Source organism: Festucalex cinctus, chromosome 1 (genome assembly GCF_051991245.1).
Source record: "Festucalex cinctus isolate MCC-2025b chromosome 1, RoL_Fcin_1.0, whole genome shotgun sequence".
NCBI classification, from domain to species: Eukaryota; Metazoa; Chordata; class Actinopteri; order Syngnathiformes; family Syngnathidae; genus Festucalex; species Festucalex cinctus.
The window spans coordinates 8,287,026-8,308,411 of record NC_135411.1 but is presented as its reverse complement, the minus strand read 5'-3'; the positions used below and the strand labels follow the sequence as shown (position 1 = coordinate 8,308,411).

The 21,386-nt window shown below is 37.7% G+C and overlaps 1 protein-coding gene across 3 annotated transcripts in view; it reads right to left on the bottom strand.

Moving 5' to 3' along the window:
- The window catches only part of tnr (tenascin R (restrictin, janusin)), a 169,084-nt gene that overhangs the window by 80,773 nt on the left and 66,925 nt on the right, over nucleotides 1-21,386 (bottom strand). For all 3 annotated transcript variants that reach the window (XM_077514753.1, XM_077514770.1, XM_077514763.1), the window contains exons 8-11: nucleotides 11,481-11,600; nucleotides 11,202-11,345; nucleotides 8,596-8,711; nucleotides 586-736 (exon numbers count right to left, since the gene is read on the bottom strand). In XM_077514753.1, the coding sequence (XP_077370879.1) occupies nucleotides 586-736; nucleotides 8,596-8,711; nucleotides 11,202-11,345; nucleotides 11,481-11,600 (531 nt within the window). The remainder of the gene's footprint in view (nucleotides 1-585; nucleotides 737-8,595; nucleotides 8,712-11,201; nucleotides 11,346-11,480; nucleotides 11,601-21,386) is intronic.

Genomic DNA, 21,386 nt, shown 5'->3' with positions numbered 1-21,386 from the left:
CATCCATCATCCATCCATCCATCCGTCTGTCTGTCCAGCCATCCTTGCATTCATTCATCTGTCCATCCTTACAGTCTGTCATCCATCCATCCATCCATCCAACTGTCCATCAGTTCGTCCGTCCATCCATCCATCCATCCATCCATCCATCCAACTGTCCATCAGTTCGTCCGTCCATCCATCCATCCATCCATCCATCATCCAACGGTCCATCCGTCCATCCGTCCATCCATCCATCCATCCATCCATCCATCCGTGTATCCATCCGTCCATCATTAAAGTGACTGTGTGCAACTCACAGTCAGAAGAGGCACAACAGCCCCAGGCCTCACATTCAATCTATGATTTATTTTTTACAAACCATGAAAAAGTAGAGCTCTGTAATGCGCTGTTGATCTGCAACTTTCGTACTGTATGTATTTTAAATTGATGTATATATCATATTATTATTATTAGTAGTAGTAGTAGTATTATGACAACATATTTGATAACCTCACAAACCAGATTGATAATTGTGATTCACTCAAAGGAGTTGTTCACATTATCAATCTGCGACTTCACTCAGCAGATCTGCTCAGTACGTACGTGTCGTGACGGTAGCGGTGAAGGGCTGACTGCGACCCTGGTCTCTGAGCGCCACCAGGTTCACTGTGTACTCCTCGCCTGGTCTCAGACCGGTTTGTACAAACGATGTGATGGTGCTGGGCAGCTGGGCGGTCATCCCGCCATCATTGTCCTGGGAAATAGAAAACAAAGAACAAAGATGTGATTAGGACGCCAGCATTGGATTGTTCGACATACAAAGCCAACATACAGATTTTTATTTTTTATTTATTTTTTTTGGTGAGGGTTAGTCATATAATAACACTGCATTGGCACCATGGGGGCATCTTGGTGCTGAAGTGAGATGAGGAGGTAGACTGCTAAATATGACAATTGATAAGAATTTAGCAATTCCAATTCCATTACCTGCTTATTTATCTGATTCCATATTGATTCTCTTATTAATTTTCATTGGGTGAGGGAATGAAATAATACAAATGATGGCTTTAATGGATACAGTGGTACCTCTACTTACGAAATTAATTGGTTCTGGAAGAAAGTTCTTAAGTAGAAAATTTTGTAAGTAGAGACCATGTAAATGCCCTAATCCGTTCCGAGCCTCCCAAAATTCAGACATAAATGTTTTATAAAGCATAAAAATGCATCAAAACATGTAACAAATACATGTTACATTTAGATTATTGCGCAATAAATGAGAGTTGTGCGTAATGTAAAAAACAAAAAATAGAGTAAAGAATAAAAATGATGCTCATTTACCTTTCTAACTGCTGTCCTCTTCGTTTTTTGCCCTCTTTTTGGTTCATGCTCTCTCTCAGAAGTGTTTTTTTTTTTTTTTTTTTTTGCCTGGTGTTTTGTAAACAACTGATCCAAGCATGTTTGCTTTTTTTTTGTCTTTTTTTTTTTTTTTAAAACAATCCTTCGAAAATGTTCAAGGCAAACATCATCTTAGTGAGCAAACGCGACTGGTGAACACTTTTTCTGGGCGATTCTTTTAAACAAATTCTGAAACTTCATGGAAACTTCCGGTATGGCGAGGCATCTCTTTTTCCAAAAAAAGGCCCGTCTCGTCGCAATTAAAAACTTACTGTGCCTTCATCAATCACCAATTGTTTGAATTTTTGCACAAATTCGTCGGCCGTTAGTTCATACATTTACGAAAATCGGAACACCTCATGGGCCGCGGGATGAATGATGGGACGCTGTATAGACACCGATCTAGTATACGCTCATAGATATCTATGGTAGAGGTTCCTCTTAGCCACTGGGATGCCAGAAAGATGCTAGCTAATAGCCATAGCTGAAAGTATGTTGCGTTGGGTTATGTATTTTTACCTTTCGTATCTAGAAATTTCTTTCAGAACAAGAGGCCATATTTTCCCGTTGAGGCGTTTCGTAACTCGAAAATTTCGTATGAAGAGACGTTCGTAAGTAGAGGTTCCACTGTATTATTTATACACAGATCTACATGGGTGCATGTTAGCTTTGTGGGCATGTCACAGGCACGGATAGATGAACAAAGATACATTTGTCACACTTGAAATCAGTAATCTCCAGATCAATTAAGTAAAAATCTGATCGTTTCCCCCACAGCATATGTGCAGACACACAGTTGTTGGGTATCACTACTGACACCATTATAACCGCGCTCCCAGCTGGAAGGAAATTCAGACAGATGTTCCACCTGCATCTCCTCCCCAAAAGCCCGCAAGATGAAGGCTCATGTAAAATGTGTAATTACAGATGCAATCTATTTAAATTAATCACTGCAAGCTCCGTTGCCAGGATGGGCAGCGACAACAACAACTGTGATGTTTCAATAAGAACCAGAAAATGATTACGCAGAACAATGAATTTTTCTGCTACATTTTGCTTATTGTTTAGTCATAATTTCCTCCTACGAGAAGGTCACTTGGACGATGAAAGGTCAATTAAAATTGTACGGTCCGTGTCTGTTTTTGCGTGTTGTCGTCGATTCACGATTTTGCTTCAGCTGATGAGTGATTTTAATGACACTCGACGCAGCATGTTTGGTTGATTTATTAGAAGAGGAAGGGCAGCATTCGATAATTTTGTTCAGACAGGCAAAACTATGCAATGTGTTCACGGGCCACATTATGGTTTGTTATAATTACTCATTTTCAAAGAGGATAAAGAATATAAGGCTGTGAGTATTGTCATATTTTTATGTATACAGGTGTTGCTGCGCTTTTTGTGTTCAAATATATGTTGCTAAAAGGGGCTACAGCACCGCAACATTAACACTAATTACAATGGACGGTCTATTGTGTTTTGCATTTTGTGTTAGCATTAAGCTAGCGGACTACTCCATACGGTCATTGTCACCATCTATCTATCTATCTGTCTATCTATCTATATACACATATATATATATATATATATATATATATATATATATATATATATATATATATATATATTAGGGGTGTTAAAAAAAAATCGATTCGGCGATATATCGCGATACTACATCGCGCGATTCTCGAATCGATTCAATAATCGGCAGAATCGATTTTTTTTTTTTTTTAGGATTCACACCTTGAGCATGGAAGAATGTTATATGAACGGCACATTAAGCCTTAATATTTTTATTTTAATGCTGTTCAAACATGAAACAGATTACAACCTCTATAAGACTGAAATTTCAGATAAATAAATAATACATTTTCATATAAATCTTACACTCTACAAGCTTACTGATTAGTATTTTCTAAATATGAATGAAAAAAAATCGCAACAATCGACTTATAAATTCGTATCGGGATTAATCGGTATCGAATCGTGACCATTCGTATCGGGATTAATCGGTATCGAATCGAATCGTGACCTGTGAATCGTGATACGAATCGAATCGTCAGGTACTAGGCAATTCACACACCTAATATATATATATATATATATATATATATATATATATATATATATATATATATATATATATATATATATATATATATATATATATATATATTAGTGTTGTTCCGATACCGTTTTTTTGGCTCCCGATACCGATAGGCAGTTTTGCAGTATCGGCCGATACCGATACCATACCGATACTTAAGGTTTTTTTTTTCCTCAACAAGAAAAAGCTGTCCTGCCATTGGTTCAGAGCATTCAATGGCCAATAGAATATCTTAGATCGGCATGCAGTGAACATGTCACATACCAGTGAATGTCGTGCACCAGCAAGACACAAGATGCTGCATCCAAAATCCTATATTAGCGTTGGAATTAATGGCATCGCGGCATGTTACTTGTGAGTCGTCACCGATACCGATACCACTGTTTTAATGCAGTATCGGCGCCTCTGCCGATACCAGTATCGGTATCGGAACAACACTAATATACACATATATATATATATATATATATATATATATATATATTAGGGGTGTGAATTGCCTAGTACCTGACGATTCGATTCGTATCACGATTCACAGGTCACGATTCGATTCGATACCGATTAATCCCGATACGAATTTATAAGTCGATTGTTGCGATTTTTTTTCATTCATATTTAGAAAATACTAATCAGTAAGCTTGTAGAGTGTAAGATTTATATGAAAATGTATTATTTATTTATCTGAAATTTCAGTCTTATAGAGGTTGTAATCTGTTTCATGTTTGAACAGCATTAAAATAAAAATATTAAGGCTTAATGTTCCGTTCATATAACATTCTTCCATGCTCAAGGTGTGAATCCTAAAAAAAATCAAAAAAACAAAAAAAACAACAAAAAAACGATTCTGCCGATTATTGAATCGATTCGAGAATCGCGCGATGTAGTATCGCGATATATCGCCGAATCGATTTTTTTTTACCAGCCCTAATATATATATATATATATATATATATATATATATATATATATATATATATATATATATATATTTATTTATTTATTTATTAGGGGTGTGAATTGCCTAGTACCTGACGATTCGATCCGTATCACGATTCATAGGTCACGATTCGATTCGATACCAATTAATCCCGATACGAATTTACAAGTCGATTGTTGTGATATTTTTACTCAAATTTAGAAAATACCATTCAGTAAACTTATACATGTACACTGTAAGATTTGTATGAAAATGTATTATAATCTTATAACTGTGAGCCACTGTATGTCACAAACAGATTTAACAACATTTTTCATGTTTGAACAGCATTGAAATAAAATATTAAGGCGAAATGTTCCATTAATATAACATTCTTCCATGCTTAAGGTGTGAAAGTTAGACGTTTTGTTGAATATTTTTCCATCAAAAATGGATGTTAAAAAATCGATTCGGCTGTCTATTGAATCGATTCGAGAATTGCGTGCTGTATTATCGTGATATATTGCTGAATCGATTTTTTTTAACATCCCATATATATATATATATATATATTATTATTATTATTATTGGCAATATCGTCTCCTCATTATGCAAATGGTTGATTTTCTTATGTTTCCTGAAAGATGTGTGGGGGAGGACTTCGGTGATTATTTTAAGAAGGTGCAGCAGCAGGTGATGAGCAGCACAGGACTCAAACAATCAATGTGAATGTGGTGTGCTTTTCTTTTATGATGATATTTTATGCTGATGTTTTCCACATAAAACATATGACATATTAAAAAAAATCATAATAATACACATTTAAATGAGCGATTCCTACTACTAAAAAAACTTTAGACAAGGAAACCAGCCAATTTCAAAGAACACGAGACACTAAAAAGCCTGTGAACTTTCCAAGTTCCAAGTTTTACATCCCATGATGCATATGTATCGCAAGCTGTACAGGTAGCGAGATGCTGCGAGATATCTGGCGCTCGCTTGCCATTTTCTCTCTTTCAAAGGTGACGAGATGAGTCACAACATGCAATTTGAGCTGCGTTTAAGCCACAAGCATCAATTCACACAACTTCATGTTCACAACAACGTTACATAATGCAAAGATGGCATTATGCAGCCTGATCTTTGAACTGTTTTGAAAAGCACTTCGGATTCTTCAGCAAAACTTTGCGCTCTCTTTTTTTTGCTGCGTATTTTCTGGGCAGGTTTCACTTTAGCTAAACTTCACGACTAAACAATTCTTGCAAACTGAATCAACTCGTTATTTTAAAGAACACCCACAAATGATTTATGGATTTATTGAAAAGGTAAGAAAAACAACAACGTAAGCCTGTTGGAAATGTCAGCTCTGCTGTAGTTTGCAAAATTGTGAAGTTCAGGCAGCAAATTAGGCAAATGTTTGCAAAGGCTTTAACGCACATTTCCATTAGGAGATTGTCAGAATTCACAATCCCCCCATTGCTGGATTAAATTCAAGGGGCGGACTTAAAACTTCTAATGTGATTTCCCCCGGCGTGCTGCAAAAGTGCAGGAAGACGGCTGAGTGAGGACCGCTCGCAGGGAAAAAAAAAAAAGAAAGAAAAAAAAAAAGAGGAAAGCAAGCGAGGTGAAAGAGGATGGAGGTTACCTTTGGGGCTAGGCGGTCGCTTTGGAGATCACGGCGAGGAGGTGGAAAATGGAGAGTAAAAATGGGATGGAGGGATGAATGGGGCGTTGGATGTTACTGGAAAGAGAGAGAAAGAGGGCAGCACCATGAAAGGCCGGATGGGGAGAAAGCAGAAGGGAGAGCTAAAAGCAATGAAATCAAATTAGGAGGGACCTTTTTTTTTTTAAAGGGCTTGAAAGAAATACCAAAAAAAAGGATCCGGATGCCAGCCAAACCAGCGCACATCTCCCCCACAGGAGACCTTAAAGGAGAAAACCAATTACTGTGAGAGGACAGAGATTAAAGTGCCCAGAGTACCTGAGTTTACTGCCAGATTTAGAAGGAGAAAGGTTTTTGATTACTGGCTTTGGACCCAGTCTGACTACGGTCTAACAAAGGGTGGCGCTCTCAAAAGGGTTTACCGGATCATCCTTTTAATAGCCAATAAGCTTCACACCATCCGCCAGTCAAATTCAAAACAGACTTTGGATTGGGCAAAACCAAATTCAATGCCATATTTTTGGTGTCTAACACCGCAAGGATGCAAAAGTCATCATCCATTTTTGCGTATTTTTCTTAAATCTCATCAAATATGTTAAATCTTCACAAATATGGCACTTTATTGTACTTTAATTTATTTAATTCAATATCCGGTGTAATAACCTTATTTATTGATATATTGAATTTTTATTTTTTTATTTCATTTTTCTTCTTCTCCTTCTTCTTCTTCTTCTTCTTCTTCTTCTTATTATTATTATTATTATTAATTCAATCTCTGGTGTAATAAACTTATTTATTGATTGATTGAATTTGTATCTTTCATTTTATTATTATTATTATTATTATTATTATTATTATTATTAATTCAATCTCTGGTGTAATAACCTTATTTATGGATTGATTGAATTTTTATTTTTCATTTTATTATTATTATTATTATTATTTGTAAACAAATACGCACTCGACCTTGTGAGTTTTCGCCCATGTTTAGACTCTCTCAAAAAAAAGCATTTTTCTTTGCAAACAATGCATCGCTACAGCAAAGGCGCGCGACAAAATAAAAAATGTCAATAACTTTTCATCTTAAATATCTTCAGATGAAACACGCCAAAGTTGAAGACGATCTGATAAGTTTTGTAGAAAATATGAAAGGCCCCAGAAAATGGCTACTAATACCAAAGTAAATCAAAATGGCGGACTTCCTGTTTGGTTTATATGGCTTTAGAATACTTTTTTTGTAAGTCTTAGGCTGATAGATATCCCAATTCCCCCCCCCCCCCCCCCCCAAAAAAAAGGAATTGGACGCGATCCCGAAACAAAACAAGGGGAGGATACTGTATGAGTTGTTTTTACAGATTGAAGGGGCTTAGGCAGTTCAGAGGATTTATGAGTATTAGATGAATAATAAATGAAAACATCATGAAGGGGTAGGAAAGAAAATATGTCATCACTTGTACTTCTAAATTGAAATAATTTACTTCTAAATTTGAATAATCTCCATTTACTTTTCTCTCTTTTGTGCGACTCTTTTTGTAGTAGATTGAACGTGACAAACGCACTGATCGATCACAAGCTGCTTGTAATGGTCAAATTTCTAAAGCTCCAACCGTGTTCATGCGTTTCCGCAATTTTTTGACACATGGCGATCTCATCCAAAAGAAACTTAAGGGTGCCATCTGATGGCCATAGTTATGTTTTTGCCCCGTAAAATCAAGCCAAAGCTAACCAAGACTTTTCTGCCATTTGCATAAAATTTTTTTAAAAAATGACGACAATTTCCGTCGTTGGCACTCCTTGTTAGGATTCCCATTGACGAAATCTCAAGTCAATGGCACTCAAAGAGTGCAAAATGTCCATGTCAACCACATTCACAGATGGTCGTGGTTTTGGTCAGAGACTCAAGGGGGAGCAAATCAAATCAAATCAAACGTTATTTATATAGCACCTTTCATACATTAAAAAGATACTTGACTCATTGAGCCATTTTCAGCAGTAAAAAGTTAATATTTTGTCCATAATTAATGTGGTAACTTCAATGTTTTTCATGTACAATTAATACCTTTTAAAAAGTTATTTTTCTACTTGCTGTCGACTGATGATGACATCACCTGTGCTGAGGAAGTAGGTAACGACCAATCATGCCTCAGTTTACTGACCAAACCCAGAAAACAGGTGAGCCATAATTGGCCGTTATCTACTTCCTCAGCACAGGTGATGTCATCATCAGTCGACAGCAAGTAGAAAAAAAAAAGTACTTTTTAAAGGTATTAATTGTACATGAAAAATAATGAAGTTATCAAATTAATTCTGGACAAAATATGAACTTTAACCTGCTGAATATTGTTCATTGATTTAAGTATCCTTTTAAAATGCAATTCAAGGTGTTGAACAATTAAAAATGTGTGATCTTCGTTAAGTGAGGCTAAATTCAAATCTTGCTCGTAGTTTTAAAGTTGCAGTTGCAGTTAAAGTTGCAAACTGCCAGCTCGACAGACTGTTAGTAGTCGTACCGTACCGTACCGTACCGTACCGTACCTTGGGGATGAAGCTGATCTCCCAGCCATCGAAGGAATAGTAGGAAGGTTGCCACTGGACCTCCACCGATGTCTCAGTGATGGATTTGAAGAATAAACCGTCTGGATTGGAGAGGTCTGGAGTGGAAGCGAGAGATGGATTATTTTCCTTTTGGTGACCCGCGCAGCCTATAAATCACATCCATCGCATGCTTCGACGTGTCCCATGTTGAACTTTTCCCTCATGCATTCATTTGTCCATTCCTTGCCTCTCGTTTTCCAAATGACATTTCACGTAACAGATTGGTTAAACCTTTGCAAAAATACTTTTTAATTGCTCGTGAAGCGATTATTCCTTTGATCTTTGCTATGCTTGAAGTCATTTACATTTTGAATATGCAGACAAAGTAGTGAGCCACTACAGGAGGCTCTCACCCCGGGTTTTCACTGGATGCGGTTGCGGTGCGGTTGCGGTGCGGTGCGTCTTGACTGCGTGCTCCGGACGGGTCAATTTTTTTGTCAATCCACACCGGCTCCGCACAGCTGCGGTCCGGCAGCTCCGTCGCCGCCCACTTCCCAACGTGTCTCGCGGGACCGCGCGCGCGCGATCATGTGGCATTTCACAACGACAAACATACAGAAAGTCTGCTCAACAGAGAAGCAGAAAGATATGAGATTCCATGCAGCATCCTTTTTTTGGTTGTCCTTGTAAAGTATATTAATAACGAGAGTCGGGTCAGTGCGGGTCCACTCTTTATTTCTGTCTTCCGGGTCCGGCTGCCGCTCAGTACGGCAAGCGAGACGGGCACAACAAGCAATCGCGAACATCAAACTCACAATACATTACAGTCCTTATAAAGCGGATGTGCCGTGTCATATATTATTTTGTGGTTTTCCACCTCCAATATAAACCTCTCCTCGTCCATGTTCGCTGGTGTCTAAACCGTGAATGAGCACATGGCCCGGCGACGCCCACGTCACGTTTTGCTGAAAAACTTGCGAAATAGGAGCTGGCGAGTATTTTATTCTGAAAGGTAACCGGAAATTTATTTTGAAACTGCCTCGGTCTTCCTGTCCCGCTCGATGTGTTTTGTGCTAGCTTGCCATTTGCCGGAGGCCTACCGCTGCGGCGTCCGGCAAAAATAGAAAATAGGCTATCCTTGCGGAAGGCTTGCGGCACGCCGCAGGCCTTCCGCAGTCGACACGCAACGCACCCGCAAGCGGTGTAAACTGCACCATTCGAATGAATGGAATCTAATTGCTTGCGTCGCCGGACCGTACTGCAACCGCACCGCAACCGCATCCAGTGAAAACCCGGGGTCAATGTCAAATATCCTTTTTAACTGGGCTAGATGTGAAGCTCAATCACATAAGCAGACATTTTCGTTTATTTGTGTACTTAGTAAAAATGTCTTCTTTTTTTTTAAATCTCTGGTTTCCAGATTCAAGCTAGTAATGTTTTTTTTTTCTAAATGTTGTAAATTGTGGGCATATTCTTAATATGCTTAAGAAATGGCGTGCTGCTCAGTAGGGGTGTAATGATATCACGATACGAAGATAACGATACAATAATTATCACAATTATTATATTTTACCAAGGCATGTTTTGGCCCTTCTTTGTAGGTTGTTATTGTGCATTGTTGCACAAAAGCCACAAAGTTTGATTTTTTTTTTTTTTTCATAATTCTATTATTGCAGGTAGATTTTGGAACCTAACACCCGTGATAAACGAGGGAACACTGTATACATGTATACAGAGGTATGTTGACTTTAACAGTTGCCCCGAAAGTGTATGAATGAATGAATACAAATATACTGGGGTTTTTTTAAATTTGGAAATACTAAAATATTGATTACATGCTATGCTTACCATTACTTATTCATAAACTGGGTGGATTCCCGTAACCTCCTGACTACCAGCAATTCAAATTTGTCCACTGTAGTGGACCTTTTAAAACCTGAATATCTCCCACCCAGTGCATAGGATTGAATTAACTCTTTTTGTGCTCTTATAGAGGATATTCAGAGCTTTCTAATGATACCAAATGTGTAGGGGTGGGGCTTCTATCAGTGCAAGCACTTTTTAGGGAAGATGAATATTAAGTCTATAACACTTTTTATTGAACAAATTTAGGCTTTAAATGTTGTTAGCATGTTTTCTATAAGACTCTGAAGAACACATTAAAGTATTGTTTGAATTATTTTAACTGTATTTGAGCCAAGCATTTAAGTTTTAAAAAATGTCCTCTGTAGTGGACAGTACACAACATAGCTTAAAAAATAATAATTATTATTTTTTTTTTATTTTATTTATTTTTTTGCAGTATTCCAGTTACTTCACAAAGATTGGGGAATATCAAAATAAACATGATTGGACAATATTTTTTTTCTTGGTAGTCAGGAGAATATCTACAAGTGTGGATGCAAAAACAGTATGTTTGCGTGCATGTATGCATGTGTGCATCTGTCTGTATTTGTTCCAGTGTGTTTGAGCGGGAGGAAATGGGGAGCAGGTGGCAACGGCGGAGCAGGTGACATTCTCACTCTGTCCACGCTAGGGAGCGTACCGTATTTGTTTTTCTTGATGCATTCGAGATGAAAATGAATAAAACATGGCGCCACACTTACAGGTTGCGACAGTAATGCTGGCAGGAACACTGATGCTGTTATTAATGACGGCAAACACATTGATGTTGTACTCCATGCCCGCATCCAGGTCGGAGATAGTGCAGGATGTGGTATTCCCTGGGAGACGCATTTCCAGTTGGATACCTGAGAGATGGGAAATGCACACAAGGTTGATCTTTTTCATTATTTAGAACCTTATTGTCAACAGATTGTTTTTTTATTATTTTTTTTTTAGGGCGTCCAGTGTGCTTTGACATTCACGGCCATCTCCAGACTAACCTCCCGGGCTGCTTGGTGTGTAGGTTATGAGAAAGTCCGTCAGGACCACGGAACCTTCCCACTCTAGTTCCAGCTCTCTATCCGTTACTCCTCGGACCTTCAGGTTCATGGCGGGTGCAACTGTTCAAGGAGAATAAGTGAATTCAGTCTGGACACAAAAGGAGAAACTACAATGGTGTGATTGGCGAACAAAAAAATGAGTAATGCCTGCAACATGCACACGTATTCATAATTGTGCTTCTGTTGCTAAGCACCAGCATGTGGACCAGGGTTTCGGGTATTCCTGACTGCTTTAGAGTGCCACGTTGTTGGGCTTGAGTGCATGCACATCAAAGAGAGAATGCCAAAGAGCAAGGAAAACACAAGTCTAACTCATTTGCTCCCAATAACGTGTAAATACGTTTTTTTTAATGTTGTAAGTGTCCCAAAGACGTATTTATACGTTTTGTTGTTGTTGTTTTTTTTTTATGCTAGTGCATACAGAAGGCTTTGATGCAGCCTCTCAACTGCAAAGAACGGTTGCAGAAATGGTAGTTATTACGGCCAGCAGGTGGCAGCAGAACAAAGGAGATCAACCAGGGCCATCTAGAAAAAAAGCTAAATTACTTACAATTTTAAATAGATTTGTGAAAACTGATGAAACTTAGCTCTCTTCTAATGCTAATTGCTGCAAAACGGAAACAGATAGAAACATACTTTTTTTTCTGATGAAAGAAGAGACTTTAATCTTTCTTTTGATAGGTTCCATGCTTTTATAGCAATTGAACACAATATTCTGTGGGCCTTGAAAAATCAGTCAAAATCTAGTAAAACAGCCGGGAGCGAACGGAACTGCTTCTGTGAAAATGGCTGGGAGTGAATGAGCTAATGTGACAGACTGCATGTAGACCAGGGCTTTTTGTTAGAGCGCCTCGTTGTTTGCCATGCTTTTATCCCCAGTAAACTTGATTATCGTAATGGTTCTTCTGATTAGAGTCTCTCAAAAGAGCATCAAACAGATGCAGCTCATTCAGAATGCTGCGGGTTCTGACCAGAACAAAGAGCGTGCCGTACCCTCCAGTCCGAAAGGCTACATTGATTCCCAGTCAGCTGTAGAGTTCAAAATAGAGTTCAAAATTCTGCGACTGATCATATACATTGCTGAATGATTTGGGTCCTGATGAGGGTTGGTTACCTTTCACCTGGGAATCAATACCAGTACTCAACAGTAGGGGTGTTAAAAAAAATCGATTCGGCGATATATCGCGGTACTACATCGCGCGATTCTCGAATCGATTCAAAAAGGGCAGAATCGAAGAATTTTTTAGGATTCACACCTTGAGCATGGAAGAATGTTATATGAACGGAACATTAAGCCTTAATATTTTATTTTAATGCTGTTCAAACATGAAACAGATTACAACCTCTATAAGACTGAAATTTCAGATCAATAAATAATACATTTTCATATAAATCTTACACTCTACAAGCTTACTGATTAGTATTTTCTAAATTTGAATGAAAAAAAATCGCAACAATCGACTTATAAATTCGTATCGGGATTAATCGGTATCGAATCGAATCGTGACCTGTGAATCGTGATACGAATCGAATCGTCAGGTACGAGGCAATTCACACCCCTACTCAACAGCACCAATTTTGTGGTACTTTTATACTCTTGCTCTCTTTTTTGTTTTGTTTTTTATGTTTAATTTGTTAAATTGTATTAATTTATTTATTTGGGTGGTAGTAAATGTTCATCATTTATTTAAGAGTAAAAATCTTTTAAAAAATCTATTTAACAATTACCTTTCAATCTATAAACTTCTCAAATAAAAAATACAAACGTTTTAAGTGTCCCAAAGACACACTTTTTTTTTTTTATGTTTTTTTTTTTTTTTTTGTATGCTAGAGCATACATAATAAGGCTTTGGTGCAGCCTCTGTACTGCAGAGAACGGTTGAAGCAATGGTAGTTATGACTAAAACAGCCAACAGGTGGCAGCAGAGTATAAGAGACCAACACACTGATTTCCCCACTGTTCTAAACAGATTTGTGAAAAATGATGAAACTTAGCTATATTCTATTGCTAATTGCTGCAGAACGGAAAGATAGAAATTTTTTTTCCTTATGAAAGAAGAGACTAATATTTCGTTTGGTGTTTTTATAGCAATAGAACACAATATTCTGTGGGCCTGGCAAAATCAGTTCAAATCCAGTAAAACAGCCAGGAGCGAAGGGGGGTTGCTTCAGTGAAAATGGCTGCGAGTAAGGTCTTGCAAAGCATTTTAAAAATCATGTTCTCATTCATTCATTCATTCATTCATTCATTCATTCCTCTTTCTAAGAGCAAGAGGAGGAATAAATGAAAAACTAGACGCGGCACACTTCTGAATCACCATTTGACCTGAACTACTGAAATCTATAAAGTATTCTAATTCTAATTTATTGAGATGCATGTTTATATATTAGGATTGAAGGTAGCCAGAAGCAAGCTCGAGGTAATGAATGCGTGTGCTAAACCCTGAAAAAAACTTGTTTCATAATTCAGTGCATTTGCGCACGAATTGCATTAACAACTCTGTCCAATAAGATTAGCATCAGATATCAAGTCAGTGGCATAGATTGCAACATGTTTATTGCATTCGATGTAAATTTGAGCAAAGCACTCATAAGCAGACAGTAACCACGACCAAGACTCTCACTTTCCAGTTGGTTGCGACAAGCTGTCGTAAGTGCGAGCCCATTCACCCGCTTTACACCCACACGTAGACGTTCTTTTCTGTATTAGTTCATTTTATTTTTCTTCCTAAAATATTATGCATGTAACCCAGGGGTGTCAAACTACCACCTGTATTATTTACCCCTATATTATGTCGTAAGATCCGTTATCATCTGTGAATTTTGTGATTCTATGAGTTAACAAATTCATCTGTAGCACAACTTCAGATACATTTTTGCAACAGTGTTTCTCTCCTCACTGCTAATCAATCAATCGTGACTAAAATATCTTTTACTCACACCTAATTAGCAAACTAGCTCATGTCAGCTGGTGACATCCGACTCTTGATTGAACAACTGATTATTCTGCATGACACAATGACTGATTTATGCTACAGATGCAGTTTTACAGTCAGTGCGGATGCGAGTCACATTTTTCATACAGCCTCACGTCGAACTTTTTCGCCATTCTTCCGCTCTATCTCCTTTGTGTTCGTCACTGGCAGCGATCGTCGGGACGCTGTTGCGCTATTCATCGGGTGATTCGCTTGTCAGTTATCGTGGCGGCAGCGAGAGGCAGACACACTGAGATGATTTGTCCAAATTTTTGACACTGCTTGACATGTCGCGGTCCGTCACAATGGTTACACCTTTCATTTTATGCTCGTGCGAGATGTACGACCACCATTTTGGAACGACAATGGGCTGGGATTGAGAGGGCCAAACTTGTAATACAAATGACAGTCTACTGACTAAAATATGACTTTCTTCCATCTGACTTTAACATCACAATTTATGAATAATGTAATTTTACTCTCACAAGATTAGGACTTTTCATTTGTCTTCTGATCTTTCTTCGCGCCTCAAAACATTCACTACTTTTTATTCCTCTTTAAAGTCCCTGTAAAGTGAAAATAAGTTCTAAATAAATTTGACAAACCACTAAGACGAGCGTTGTTAACAACCCTGCCAAATGATTTGAATGAGAGAAATAACACAAAGTATATAAAAATCCATCTTAAAAATCGAGGGGATTTCCACAGGGATTTTCCACGCCGTGACAATGAGGCACTCAAAAGTGGCCATGACAGTGCAAAAGCCCCTGTCTACACGCTGGCTGTTACATCAAACTTCTCTTTAGTTTTTGTCTTGCTCTTCTGCCTTCTCTCTATGATATGCACACACTTTTGGCTAACAATGAGGCGCTCTAAAGCGGCCTTACCAGCGCAAAGCCTCTGTCCACACGCTGGCTTTTACATTGGACTTCTTAATTGCTTATTTTTATTTTATTTTTTTAAAATCTTGGTCTTCCACCTTCTCTCCATGATATGCAAGCACTTGCAGCTAACAATGAGGCACTAACACGACCTTACTAGCGCAAAGCCTCTGTCCACACACTGGCTTTTACATTGGACTTCTTAATTGCTTCTTTTTTTTTTTTTTTAAATCTTGGTCTTCCACCTTCTCTCCATGATAAGCAAGCACTTGCAGCTAACAATGAGGCACTCTAACACAACCTTACCAGTGTGAAACCTCTGTCCACACGCTGACTTTTCCATTGGATTTTTTTATTGTTTTTTTTTTTTCTTTTTAATCTTGGGCTTCCACTTCTCTCCATGAATTGCGTGCACTTGCAGCTAACAATGAGGCACTCTGACGTGACATTACTAGTGCGAAGCCTCTGTCCACACGCTGACTTATACATTGGACTTTGTTAATTTTTAAATATCTTGTTATTCCACCTTCTCTCCGTGATGTGTGTGCACTTACGGCCAACTACGATGCACTCTAAAGCGGCCACATCAGCAGAAAATCCTAAAGGAAGCTGTATTTTCGGAGTTTAGACAAAGCTAGCTAGTTTATATATATATATATATATATATATATATATATATATATATTAGGGGTGCTAAAAAAATCGATTCGGCGATATATCGCGATACTACATCGCGCGATTCTCGAATCGATTCAATAATCGGCAGAATCGATTTTTTATTTATTTATTTATTTATTTTTATTTTTTTAATTTTTATTTTTTTTATTTTTTTTAAGGATTCACACCTTGAGCATGGAAGAATGTTATATGAACGGAACATTAAGCCTTAATATTTTATTTTAATGCTGTTCAAACATGAAACGGATTACAACCTCTATAAGACTGAAATTTCAGATAAATAAATAATACATTTTCATATAAATCTTACACTCTACAAGCTTACTGATTAGTATTTTCTACATTTGAATGAAAAAAAATCGCAACAATCGACTTATAAATTCGTATCGGAATTAATCGGCATCGAATCGAATCGTGACCTGTGAATTGTGATACGAATCGAATCGTCAGGTACTAGGCAATTCACACCCCTAATATATATATATATATATATATATATATTTATGTGCATTTTTTCTAAATTTGTGTTTCTTCTATCCTGTGAAAAATAAATGAACAGCCGCAAGCAAGCAAGCGTTAACACGAAAGGCAGAGCACGGTCCATCCAGGTTGAAGTGGCAATCGTCGAGTCAAGTCATGCGCCGAGAGGTGCTGTTGAATTTTAATGCGGCTGCATAAACAAGAGTGTTTACAGTTCATTCGGCCAAAAACAGAGACGGTGAAGGAAGGGAGACAGGTGAAAGGCGCGGTGGAAAAGACCAAACACACGACGGCGTCGGTACGAGTAGATGAAATGAGGAGATGCTCAGACAGGAGATAAGAGGGGAGGTAGACTGACTGAGAGGAGGGAGGGGGCGGTCTGAAATGAGGGACCTAAGACAAATAGAAGAAAGGAGAGTTTGGAGGAGCAAATAGCATCTGCTCATCATCTCTGCGTCCTGTGATATTGAACTTTACAACACCGTGCTGAAACCTCCACGGGGAGCCTTTGGATACGTTAGTGGCCTTTTCAAGTACCCCTTGACAGATGGCCTCAGGCTGTTTAGCATATTGGTCACTTTGTAGCAGTCAATCTCATGAGGGGGGAGAGAGGGGAGGATTCCTGAGTCACTGACTGTGAGACGTTTATATTAGTGTTGTTCCGATACCGGTATCGGCAGAGGTGCCGATACTGCATTAAAACAGTGGTATCGGTATCGGTGAGTACTCATAAGTAACATGCCGATACTAGTGATAGACCGATATGGCTTTTTCAAGGTCGATACTGATACCGATTATTAGTAGTCAAGGAGAACGATAACCGATATTTCAAGCCTATATTTATTTGCTGTAGAGGAGAAAATATTAGTGTAAAAATTAAAAAGTACTTTTTCTTTTAATTTTAAACGATATTGACAGCTTTGTTTAAAAAATATATTTAAAAAAAATGCAGGGAGTTTCAACATTTTTTTTTTTTTTTTACTTTTTGTAGGGAATTCCCAGTGTCAGCATCATTATTTATAAAGTGGAAATTGAAATAGATCTATGAATGAAAAGTTCCTGTATTTCACTGTGCAAAAAATTAATGCAAACGTAGCAAATTTGGGGTTTTCAACAGGATTCATAAAAAGTTTCAAAAGATTTTTGCAGAAGGTGAAAAATTATCATAATGTGTTCAAAATACCCGCTTTATTGGCCGTCAGATTGGTCAAAAGGCCGATACCGATATTTGTGAAACTGCCAAATATCGGCACCGATAATCGGCCCGGCAGATAATCGGTCTATCCCTAGCCGATACCATTAATTCCAACGCTAATATAGGATTTTGGATGCAGCATCTTGTGTCTTGCTTGTGCACGACATTCACTGGTATGTGATATGTTTACTGCATGCCGATCTAAGATATCCTATTGGCCCTTGAATGCTCTCAACCAATAGCAGGACAGCTTTTTCATGTGGAGGAAAAAAATACTCAAGTATCGGTATGGTATCGGCCGATACTGCAAAGCTGGATATCGGTATCGGGGGCTAAAAACGGTATCGGAACAACACTAGTTTATATACAGTGTTCCCTTGTTTATTGCGAGAGTTACATTCCAAAAACTACCCACAATAATGGAAATCCACGTTAAAAAATAAAATCCCGCTAATTATATATATATATATATATATATATATATATATATATGTATGTATGTATAATTCATTTTCTTCCATAAAAGTATGTTTTGTTTTGTTTTTTGTTTTTTTAAATGTACTTGTTATACAGCACAGTATATATCTTCTATCTCCGGAATGCAGTGTTGTGGAGTGACGGGAAAGACACCGATGGAACGGACTCGTCAAGACGAATCCACGGATGCCCAAATGTCCCCGGCCGGACGTAGGGTTCGAGAGATACGGCCGCGCAAAGACCAAAAAAATAAATAAATAAACAAACCAAAAAGCACATTCTAAGAAAAAAGAAAAAAGGCACCCTATAAAAAAATCCGCGAAACAGCGAGGCCGCGGAAGATGAACCAACCCGCAATAAACGAGAACACTGCATTTCATCACTTAAACGAAGGCAGTCACAATCCAGTAAAATGGGAGTCATCAGTGACAGACAAAAACAATTCAACGATGATAGACGGCGTATTATGCTTTCAACAAGAGGCCATTTATGATGACTTCAAAGTCTGAATATGCAGAAGCGAAGCAACTTTCGTCTCAATCAAAAAGACTCTTAGTTCGACAAGACGGAATCACAGAGCAGCTCATTTAGATCAAACGTCATTTAGCGCCACACTGGATGTCTCGTTTGACATCTTGTTTTGCAATAAAGTGTGAGTGACACAATTCAGATATGGTTATGTAAAAAAAAAAAAAAAAAAAAAAAAGCCAAGTCAAGACACATGAGCCAGATAATCGCTAGTGTTTGTGGAAATGGCCTGATGACATATTCCCTGTAAATCTCAGCCTAATGTCATTGGAATACAGTGATTAGGGTTGACCATACTTTCAAATCCAGAAGAAGAAGAAGAAAAAAAAAAAAGAGAGGACACTCGAGATCATGGTACCAGTCCACCTCTTTAGTCGCGCAATGTCAACCGGATATTTTCATGAATTTATAAAACCCCCGGACGCCCTTCCAAATGTCCTCCCAAAAGTTTGGTCACCTTAACAGTGATGTATGTATGGCAAACACACATTATAAAGTAGCCGACTTTACTACTCTATAGTGATGTTTAATGCTTAAAGTGGACAAGTCCCCGTTTTTCAATCAGTCGTTTAACAGAGTTTTGACTTGCCCCGATGTTGCCATTGTTGGACTATAATGCTTTGCTTTAGAGTTGTTACAATCCCATCATGTGATCAGAAATTGAGGTCGGTTATGTGATTTTCAGCTGATCGGTATCGTCTGAAAATGATTGGATTTCTAAGTGTTTTTAAATTATAGAATATTTTTGTTTGTTTGTTTGTTTGTTTGTTTACTTGATTTGAACCAATGCTGACTTATAGTCACATAAAAATATTATTTAGCATGTTATGTCATTTTATCATGTCGGGATAACTTTATTCGAATATATATCTAATTTTTTGGGGGGATAATTAAGACAATATGGATGTGGTTTTGTTTTTCTTCGTAACGCATTGTCAAGGTTTTGGTTCAAGACTAAAAAAATGACTTGGACTTCCATGCACAACAATGTGATCATGACGTCTCAATTTTTTTGCGTTTTAATTACTTTGCGCTGAGTAAATTAGAACAATTAGATTCAGCTCAATTTTGAAAAAATTATTGTGGGAATGCTTCAGCATTCCCACATATGTTTGTGATTTTTATTCTCCACACTTTTTTGCCGCGTAACAACTCTCGCATAATACTTCCAATTTACACTGTTCAAATTTCAACTAGCTTCAAAACTTGATGCCTCCCGGGATATATATCGTCTGGTTCCACATTACTTACAGTATTTGCACAATTTAACGTTTAAAATGAATTTTTCCCCCATTCATTTTAAATGGGACATACATTGAATTTTTCCTAAGTACACTTTCTACGCTCACTTCCGTACATATAACTTATCATCAAGGTGTCTGCTCGGTGGCACAGTTGGTAAAGTGCATTTTCCAGGAGCTCATAATTTCATAATTTATGTCTCAATTTACTTCATAAGCATTCCACATGTATTCAAATCTTAGCTTTCAGCTTTCAGCATTCCCACGCAATTTCTCCAGAAATTGCAATTAGTCTAATTTGTTTTTATTTACTTCAATTCCATGAAACCGTTCTGTGGTGCGCTAAACGTTGGGCACCGCTGCACTTTGCTTCAGACATATCAATGACGGTATTGATTAAGCAAGTTTGACTCGACTTGAATCGCATTATAGTCGTCTGTGACAATTTGTCATTCAACGGCTACTGTGCTCAAGTGGGTTGTTTCAAGTGGGCATAGAATGGAAACACACAACGACATCAAATATGCCTGACAAGAAAATGTCAACACTTGTTAAGTAAGTTCGGACATTCTTACTTTCCAAAACAAATGTCTGAAACTGATTTGGCTCTCGACCAAGACACAACACAGTATCGTTTATTGAATTCTGAAATAGGACCTCAACTTTCAATTCAATTGAAATAGTGATAATCCAGCTTGATAGGAGCTCAATGCCGGAGACGTTACTTTGGCGAGGATCCTTCTAAAGACTTTCTGCAGTCATCTCAAGGTGAGTCTTAAAGGCTCATTAGATGTAATCAGCATTCTATTATTGGCGACTAGAACAGATTCTATGCAACTAAAACCTTGATGGTTAAATCTCTGTCTGACAACAAAGGTCAGTATATCATTAGGCTTCACCTTCGGGGGAACATTGGATAATGGTACCCCCACTTGCAAAGTCACTTAAGACATATATTCTTTGGATAAGAAGATTTAGATTTGCTCAGCCACCATAATGTCGGCACAATCTGATTGCTTTCAGGAGGAATTTGGGAGTTCAAAGACGTTCATGTTTGGATTGACACGTTCACAGAGATGTTGGAGGCTAAGTGTTTCTTGCGTGCACTACTACAATGCACACATTTTTTTGTGGTATTCAGAACAAGCAGATATTCCAACAAATCCAATAAGTGAATGAACCTTCGCAGTACACTTTTTTATTTTTTTTTTTTTTTATGGCGATTTATCGAAATAATCCATCCATCCATTATCTTAACTGCATACGACCATATTACAACCCAGATTTTAATCCGGGTCATGGCACCAATCAGTTTTTTTTTTTTTTTTTTTATCTTTAATGCTCACAATATAAAATACAACAAAAGTATTAAAAAGTAACTACCAGAATAC